Source organism: Monopterus albus, unplaced genomic scaffold, assembly GCF_001952655.1.
Source record: "Monopterus albus unplaced genomic scaffold, M_albus_1.0 scaffold21.1, whole genome shotgun sequence".
Lineage (NCBI taxonomy): Eukaryota > Metazoa > Chordata > Actinopteri > Synbranchiformes > Synbranchidae > Monopterus > Monopterus albus.
Genome location: NW_018127901.1, coordinates 2,676,481 through 2,686,427, shown reverse-complemented (window position 1 = coordinate 2,686,427; position 9,947 = coordinate 2,676,481). Strand labels below are relative to the sequence as shown.

Here is a 9,947-nt window from a genome sequence, read left to right as displayed (position 1 = left end):
GACCCCCCAGCCAACCCAACCTGTCATTGGACTGTGGCAGGAAGCTGGAGTACCTGGAGAGAACCCACGGAGGAGAACATGCAGAGTCCACACAGAAAGGCGTGTGTGGTCGGCCGGGGCTCAAACCCAGAACATTCTGTGAGATGACAGCACTAATCACTACTCCACCATGCCACCCGCTTTTTGATCATCTTTTCTTTATCGTGGTTTTCTTTATGAGTCATTACTAAGGCAGCAACTATAATTTCTAGACAATCGCAGTATATGATATGAAAAAAGGTTAAAAAAATGACTGATATTGTTTTTGGTAAAGTGCTGCTCACTACAGAAACACAGTCTTTGCCAATATTATATTTACCTGTGTCATATAACTTGATTTTTTAAATACATTTAAAAACAAATCACCAAATATTTCAACATTTTATCCTGGCTCGTGAAGCTAGTTTTCAAATCTCAGGTTCAAAAACAAGGAATTAACACAGTTGTAGTGATTAAATCTTCAGTAATTTCACATTTTGGATTCTCCAGCAGCGTTTGCGCATTTCATGATGCAGTTTTCCCTCTGCTCCATTCTGCTCTACTTAGCTTTGAGGGTCTGATGCTAGGTGCTTGTTAAAGACAAAGTGTCTCCTCAGAAATGCAGTCGGGATCACGGGTCGTTGCTCAGAACACATCACAGTGGCCACAACATTTGCTCTGCGACTGAAGCAAACCATTCTCAAGCTTGACTTTATGAAATATGTCAGAGACAAGAGGACACTTGCCTTTTTCAAGAAAGGTTTGCTGAACAGGCTGACTTCAAAGTTGCAGCTTTAGATAAACCCTGAACGCATTATACAGTAGAAGCTAAATGTAAGCTGGAGATAAAAGCTTCAGCTAAATAGGTAAGATGTGAATGTACATAAGTGAGCAGACTGAACAACATGGAAATGTGTGTGCATGCTTGTGTGGTTTTGTAAATGAGAGCCGAGAGCAGCCACGGTCGTATGTGTTCGTTATTCAGGTTTAGAGCACAAAACAAAGTCAGAAGTCACAATAAATCCATTGTCCAGTCCTTCACTAATTTGATTCCCTTCACCAGCATACATAACGACGAACAGAGAGGGTGACTCACAGGCCCAGCCAATGAAACCTCTGCCAGTTGACCATAAATAGTGCCTAAGCTGTGGATGTGTGCCATACACAAAGCATTAAAATCTCACAAAGCTGCTAACAATCAGCATGGCCAGAAGGGAAAAAACTGAACCAGTCAACAAAGGAATTGGCCTCAGTTTGTGCCTCTTACACAGAGAGACCAGTGCAGTGATGATTACATCAGTCACCAAAATGAACAACTGCTTTCCTAAATAATAAATACAAGTAGAACTCAGAAAACCCAGCAGCTTGATTAAAATACTGAGGTCAAAGCCTCCCATCCCAACAAAGACAACAAAGAAAAACATAACTATAAAGGAAACAGAGGTGTGACCAAAGATGCTAAAAGACCCTGCAGACAACATGCAAATATAATGTCAGCAAAAAATTCTTTAAACGTGAAACGCTAGTCAGGGAGGAGCAAACACAAAGACCGAAGAAATGAAGTTCCATGTGTTTCAGCTTGAAGAAAGAGCCTGAGTCTTATTGGAGGTGAAAGCAGACTTCACCAGCCTCCAGCCTGCATGCATAAATAATAAGCGAATGCATTTGCTTTCTCACAGTCGGAGATTTCAGCCGATGCTGTGGAGCGACTTAAAGTCTTAAAAGAGTACACCAGCACCATGAACTGAACTGCAATAATGCCGACTTTAGAAGAAAACAGCAAGGAGTGCACAGGCCTGAGGTCTGAGTCGCAGAGCGCTGGAAATAAAAAGAGACGTAAAAGTCCAGAATAAGTACTGATGACAGAAAAATGCCTGCTTGCTTGAGGATATAAGGCTTTTAGAGCAGCGACTGAAAGTAACAGGTTGAGGGGTTAAAAGCTAAAGTGTACAACTGATCTGCAGTGACACTCAAAGGCTCTTTTGATGGGCCATCCTTCATTGGACTGAAGCCTTTTGGGCTTACATACCCTTCTCACTGTAAAGAGTGAGAATAAACTGCATCATCGATCATCACGTTTTACAGTATAATGCAGGAGAGCTGCTCTAGAGGGGATAATAGTATTTTTGGCTGGGTTAAGGTTGGAATGAAAGACAAAATGGTAACTGGACTGAGGCCCGCTGCTTAATACTGATGTATAAAACACTTAAATAAAAAAAGGGGTTTTATAAAAATAAAGGCACCATATTGGCACTGAAATGTGAAAATACATTAGCAAAGCACCGAGTGGCGGCACTTGATATCAGGCAGTTTTCACGCTGCATTCATCGACTCGAGTCCTTCTCTCAGTCTTCACCACATTGACCTGCTGTCACACTTGTTTGCTCCTGTTCAGACTGACGGTCCACTTTCCTTAATTCTGGAGTTTGCCACCTTTGATATAAAGTTTGTCTTTCGGAGGTAAAATGGACAATACAGGCAGTAGATGAGCAAAGCCATGACGGAGCATGGCTCCGTAAAAGTATCTTTAAAAAAAAAAAAAAAAAAGAAGCAAAGCCATTATCACCAAGCTGGACAACAGAGAGTGGGTTTTTCTGCCAACAGTGAGAAACGATGAGAGCATGAAAACATTTAGGTGACAAGCAATTCATCTGCGTCTGAAAGTCATTGTAGAAGGTCAGCTCTGCTGGAAAATTCAGACTTCTGAGCTGTGTGCCCTGTTTTGTGCCCATGCTAATACAGGAAGAAACACACTTCCTGCAAATGCATATACATTAGGTGGATATGTTGTACATTAAAACAGACTATTTTAATTATTCACTTCCCCTCAAAAACTAAATCACCTCGTGTTTCCAGCTGTTACCAGTGTGATGCAGCAGCCGAACACATCTGTGCCATTTTCTCTACAGATGAAACTGAACGGTGTGGGGACAGACAGCAGCGCTGCAGAGGTCCCACAGCTGTGTTGACTGGCAGTTTGCTTTTTCTTTCACTCTTCACTGGGAAAGTCTGGACACTGTGCTGTCAGTCCATCACGTGTTCTCTTCTTCTCCACAGCCTGGAGGTGTTTGTAGCTCATTATCCCGCTGAGGGTGAAACGCTGAGGAGCTCTGACTTTTTAATGGCCTTTTACCAAATGATGCTTCAGAGGGTGCAGTAACACTTTTTTCCAACTCTGCCTTCGTACAGACAGAATTTGTGCACCAAGTTATTGACATTTCATTTCCTTCCACTGCTGCAGAAAAGTTGGAAGTCAACCTGTTCCTGGATCTCTGAAAAGGCCTGTTTTTTGTGGATGTTACATACATTTTTAGTTTTTGGTGACTTTTTCACATCTGGCTGTTTCTTAGTTCTGTGTGATTTAAGGTTCTTTGCTGGATGCGAGCCGCTTCCATGTCAATGGAAACTGAAAACACGGTGGTGCTCTAAAACGTGTGTTTTCATTCTTTCACTCAGTCTGTGATACGGAGCGAAGATGGGAGGAGACTCCATAATTATCCAGTAACTGAACAATGAGACTATTAATGTAACTCCAAAATCAGAATGAGTCAGAAATGTTTTTATATTTTACAAAACAGAAGACAGATTTGGATATAAAAAGAGATACGTAAAAGGGGCACAGAGTCCGAACTCGGGGACACTTTTCATTCCACTGTTTCTTTAACCATACAAGTGAGAACCTCTGATGAAAACAGACCTTCCCCAGACGTGCACTCTAAGCTCTGGCACTCTGTCTGCACCGGACGTTTCCGCTACATTTTTCAGTCGTCGTTCTCATGTTTGACAGTGCAGACAAAGTTCAGCCGGCACAACTCGCACTTCACTCACACTTTACACTTTTAACTGAGATTCAAACTCTGTGTTTACGCTTCAAGCCCATTTGTTTCGGCGTTGGAACATTTTGCATTGTGCTCACACACTAACAAGGATACTGACACATACAGCAGCAGAAACAACCAACCAACCAACTGAACCCCTCTAGAACTGGACCTCTGACGTCATCTAACACTGTCATGAAACTTCTGTCTTGTTTTTGGCTGGATAAAGTTGTCAATAAATCCACTGGCTCTTCCACACTAAACCATTGTCTCTCGACCCCTTCTCTCCCTCTCTGGCTCCTTGCTGCCTTTTATTTGTCTCTCACATCGTTTACTCTTCGTGAACTCTCGCTGCCCTCAGCTCATCTCTCTCTGTCTCTATGTGACTGTCTTTCTTGCTTCTCTTGGACCCAGTCTGGTCCATCGTGCCTATTTATCATCCACCTACTCTCCTTTCTTTCTATTTTGTATTCTGTTGTTTCTTAAGTTATGAGGTTTTAACAAGTCATAGCAGTGAGCTGACATTAACAGACAACGGCCTGTGCGTGCTCACAGACAAAGATAGCTTTTATGTAATAACAAGTCCTCCAGACTCACTGTAAAAGCTATTCGACATTAGGAGACTGCATCCTGCAAAACCTTAAACTTTCTGACACTGACAAGCTGATGTTCTCCCCAACAAGTCAGCTGGGCACTTAATGAGCACTTGATTATTTAAGTCATTTAACAGTCACTGGTTCCAACTTCTCTCATGATGGTTTTCTGCTTTTCTTTGTAAACTGGAGATCTTTAGATTTTGGACTGCTGTTCACATAACACAAGACGTCCTGGACTCGCTGATAAGCAACTTTACTGCTGGTACTGACTGATTAAAAAAGTTTCTCTTTACTCAGCACCTTATGAATTTCACTTCATTGATAATATCAGTTCTCTTTTGAATTGTGAAGTTCCTTCTTTCCTCATCTCTTTTTGTTGAGTGAAAGTAAAGATTAGACATGAAAGCAGACTAGTGACAGGTCCAGTTACTGTGTGAGAATACACACTCACAGCCACACATACTGTGTGAGGCTGATAACAGAAATCAAACTTCTTTACTCTGAGCTCTTTCTTTCCTGAATTATCTCCGTTTTTTTAACCCTCATCCTCACTGGAGACGTGCCGATTCCTCCCACATTTTTGGCTCTCACCACCATGAGCCCTGTGAAGGACAGCGTCACATCAATGTGTTTAACTGAAGCTGCGTTCAGCAGTAAATCTGACAGCAGAGCACATCAAGTAGTGGAGGTAATTACCTCTATTTGGCAGCTCCGACGCACACAACAGGCTGAGTGGATTGGAGGGATTTCAGCATCATTGTGATGCTGCTGAACAAAATGCAAATCACTTCAGCCCCAAGACATTCTCCCATTTGAACTACTCAACGTGTGTCTCTGTGGATTTTTCTCTATAATGTAGTGAAATACTGAGTTAGACCAGGGTTTCAGGCAGCCTACTTAGATGAAACCGATTTATTAAATTCTCAAATAAAAGATGGTTAAGTCGGGGACGGGATACCTGGTCTGATTACACAAATAAGAGATGAGGGGGGAAATGGGGATGGGGTGTACAGTATGATGCATTGTACTACCCTGCTGAAGCATCATTACCATGAGTTCCTCAGCAGATTCATGTCCTATCATCTCTCTCTCCAAGAATGTAAAGGCACATATAACTCGATGGTTAATACAACTTGATCCTTATTTTGTTGTTTTGGTCATTACACCTTTCAGCTATGATGATTAGGTCTCACCTAATTAAATTAGATCTAAGAGCAAGAAGGAAACGATGGCGTAAGAGCAGAAAACTATTTGGACCAAAGTATAATATGTACATTTTAATCTATACAAACATGTCCTGTTGCATTTGCAAACGTTTATGACGCTGATCCATTTTTCATACTAACACAACAGCATGTTATATGGGTGGGGAAATCTTTGATAATTCATTTAAAGTGATCATTTTTCCAACCGTGCACGTATTATGCATGGCTTAACATGACCTTCTCTGCAGTTTTGCTTCTCCTGTCTCATGCTGTCTGGTCCAGCTGTTGCTCCTACGTGTGCTCTGTATCATACAGCGTTGGTGGTGGTAGCTTATGAAAGACCTTCTGTTTTTAAGTATATGTCATCTAAATGCAAGCGTTGCTACTACAATTTATTATGCAGCCCCACCCCACTGTGCTGACAGAGTCCAGCCTCTGTATAAGGTCAGAAAGAAATCTTCAAGAAATGTTCCTGACCCAACATCCACATGTAATTATACATGCAAATTCAATGTGCCCAGTTACAGTGTGTCATCTCACACCTATGTGCTTTTTAACATCTCATCTAAATTAGGTTTGTTAAATCAATCTGATCCCACTGTGCACTGACAGATATTTCTGAAATTAACTACCACCCAAAACTAGATGTCCCAAAAAATGCTACAGCACAACTTGAGCTTTAGTGAAAAGCAAAGTTATAAAAGTCGATCTAATTATGAGCATCTGGATCGGAGCGTCTCCTTGTTATAGTGTGAGAGGAGAGTTTCACACTGACAGTCCAGTTTGAGAAAAAAGCTGCAGCTGCTGCTCGTATTATTTCTTTATCTTCTTCTTCTTTACCTTCTTACCTTCTGTACCTACCTATGTATGTACATGTTTGCACAACCTATTGTATGTAAGCACAAAAATACTCTAAAAGCAGATTTGAGCCTTTTTAAAGAGGAAGGGCTTAAATTAAAGGGGGGGGACATGATATGAATGCATAACAACTCTGGCTGCGCTCCAGTTTGCCACACGGTTCCTTATCCACAGGCTGTGAGTGGTCGTGGGCGAATTGAAGAGAGTGTGAACTGTAAATGATGCAGCTGCCATCAGCATATCAGTTAGCACAACATATTGTACCTGCACCTTGGATCAAGGCCTGGTGATTCCCTGCAAGTCTGATCCATAAACATTACACAACGCTACTAACCAGAGCCCTTAAGTAAAGTACAAGTTAACTGCTTCAGTTATTGTACAGCATTTGTATGTGTGTCTGTGAGAAAGGGAGCAAGGCTGTGTTTTGAACAATGTGGCAACAGAGAATAATTAATAGTCATATTACCGTAATTAAAATGTAGCAGCCAGAAATATAAACTTTTAAGTGGCATAAAATCCTTACAGCCCTAAATAAAAAACACTGGCAGTATGTTTCATGACAGACACTGAGTTTGTATAAACAGGTGTTTTCAGGGTTTCTTCTGACTGGAATCATAAAAACCTCAATTTGGGATAAAAATCAACAGTTGATAACAGGTAGAAACTCAAATAAAAAGCTTATTTAGAAATTGTTTTCATTGAATCTCTGATACCAAAATAGGAGCAGCCCTCACAAAATTAAACAGTAGAGGGATAAAGAAAAATACACAAGTGCATAAATGAATTAAAGCAGAGTAAAACCCATAAACAGGCAACAATCAAGCACAGAGTTACTGTAAGTCTTAACCTAAAGCCACAGATGCACCATAACTCACAGTAAGCCAACAGAGTTTGCATCAGTGACTGGTCACTTACCCTGTGGGTCTCTACAGCCTCCTGCTTCACACACACACACACAACATGTGACAGCTGACAGTCAGCGGAGCTACAGATCTACAGCCTTCCTCATCAACACTTCACTGAGCACAAGGTGCATCGCGCTGCAAACCGGCCTGATTGACACATATGGACAAGTATGTAATCCACCTTTTGATGCACAAGACGAGTCAAAAATGACTCACATTCATTTTCACTAATGGTTCATTGTAATATCTTTAAAGCTAATTTATGTCACTGCCTAGGACTTTAGTCATTATTTTATTTTGCCATGATTCTAAACAGATGTGGCAGAAACACACAACACAGTGTTTTCAAATGGATGCCAAGTCATATTCTTAAGCAAGTGTATTCTATATCGTTACCGTACATTTAATTGGTAGATGACAACATGTTGCTTCCAAGTGTTTTAGAAACATTTTTTCTGTCAGATACCAGATAAAGTCCCATTGGTCAGCAACTAGCTCGCTAAGACACAACCGATCAACAGCTAGTCAGCCACGAACCAACAGCTCAAGATATCAGTACTGATGTAAACATACAACGGAAAGTAACTAAGTACAATTACTCAAGTACTGTATTTAAGTACACTTTTGAGGGATCCGTACTTTACTTTACTACATTTCACAGGCAAATATTGTACTTTTTACTGCACCGCATCACTTTTCAAAATACAATTTAATCTTGCATTATTGAACCCTGGTGGGAAATTCACAGTAGTATGTAAAGTACTTCACATTGTAAGTATTATATATAAGGTACATTAGCTGCATCTTTACCAGCTGCAACATTCAGGTGATGAACACAGTAATCCATCAGTGATTATTATCCAATAATCTGATTTACTGTACAGTAATGTGAAATGTGCCATTCTGATTAATGAGTACTTTTACTTTTGGCACTTTAATTTGATGCTGATACTTTTGTACCTTTACTTCAATAAGATTGGAGTATTTTTACACTGTGGTATTGCTACTCTTACTTAGGTAAACAATCGGAGTACTTCTTCCACCACTGATACTATTACCACAACCATAAGCAAATTTACAGAATGATGCACATGTGTATGCACAGATGTGTTAAGGCAGCCCTCTAGACAGGGGAAACTGTGACTCTGAGCTGAATAAACCGCGATTAAACATGTTTTTAATCACAAATATATAGACAAATTAAAATGTCCTTGTCAATTCCACTGAAAATACATACGGGTCATTTTTATGGTCTTGTGCATTAACAGGGTACTGATACAAAAATGTTTTTTATTCAAAAATAAAATTAAGTAACATAAAAATAATTGATTGTGATGTAAAAAAAATATCTTGATGAATCCATTAAATATGGAGTGATAACATTCATCACATGCAAGGATATTAATCGAAATAATTCGCTCGGGTCACTTTTGGCGCATCAGGGGGTTAAAGAAAGATCGATATGAATGGGGATAATGGAAGCCCATGCATGACATCATACACCACAATGTTTCTTTTACTAGTTTTACACAGCAAAATCAAACTCTGGCAGTAGAATCTGTTATTAAAGGTTAGGAGATGTAAAGGGACAAACAAATACCATCACATACAGCAACGTTACCACAGGCTCGACCTAACGACGAAGACATGGCATTAAGTGATGTGGGAAAACTCATGTGTGAGCACCACAAACTTCAAATAGCAGGATTAGAAGAACATTTACTGATCTTTCAGTTGAGGAAAGTCACACTTCCTGTGGTTTGTGAGCGTCACCTTATGTGCAGAGGTCAACTGCTCACACCAGACTATAACGCGCTGGAAACCTCGAAAGTAGGCAAATAATATGCGACAATAAAGGCAAATTGAACTCACCATTTCGCCGTGGAAACGCTGGGTCCTGAAAGCATGTCACGACTCTAAATCCCCATGGGCCAAAATCACATTGTTCTTCAGTCCGAGCTCAGCGGAACAATGATTGCTGACCGTAACCAAGAGAAGGGACAGTAGCCCGAGGCTGCGGCTGTCACTCGGGGCGCAGCGGATACAAGCGTGATGTGGAGAAGTGTCCGTGCGCAAAAAGCAGCCAGGAGCGACGAGAAGTGCGTGCCTGTACACACCTGGGGAAACTGTGGGGAGAGGGAGAGACAGGGAAAGTGGGGAAACCTCGTGGAGATCCAGCTTTTTTTTTAACCCCACACAGGTATTTGGAAAGAGGGCAGGGTCTGACCGGAGCCGAGTCAGCAGCGGAGATGTTGCGTTATGCTGCTCCCTCTGAACTCAGCGGACATGAACTCGCTCTGGTCTAGTCCCTCCTCTTCAGCCGCGATGTGAACGAAGAGTCCGTCTCTCTCTCTCTCTCTCGTCATTGTAACTCTACGTTTGTCTGGTGATGAGCCCTTGTTTGTGCTGCTGATGGAGTAAGAGGTGTGATTCTGTGGGTCACAGGGGCACAGAGAAGTTTTCAGTTTTGATCCTTTGAAAGTGACAGTATTTGGATTATTTTAAATGGCTTCAGGTCTATGTGCCACACGAGACCTTTGTGGCCTC

The 9,947-nt window shown here is 41.2% G+C and overlaps 1 protein-coding gene across 4 annotated transcripts in view; it reads right to left on the bottom strand.

The window, feature by feature from the left end:
- htr4 (5-hydroxytryptamine receptor 4) overlaps positions 1 to 9,573 on the bottom strand; it is a 141,204-nt gene extending 131,631 nt beyond the window's left edge. For all 4 annotated transcript variants that reach the window (XM_020594034.1, XM_020594035.1, XM_020594037.1 and 1 more), the window contains exon 1: positions 9,273 to 9,573. Coding sequence is in view for 1 of the 4 variants with exons in the window: in XM_020594035.1 (XP_020449691.1) it covers positions 9,273 to 9,307 (35 nt within the window). In the remaining 3 variants the exon portion in view is untranslated. The remainder of the gene's footprint in view (positions 1 to 9,272) is intronic.
- Positions 9,574 to 9,947: the final 374 nt, after the last annotated feature.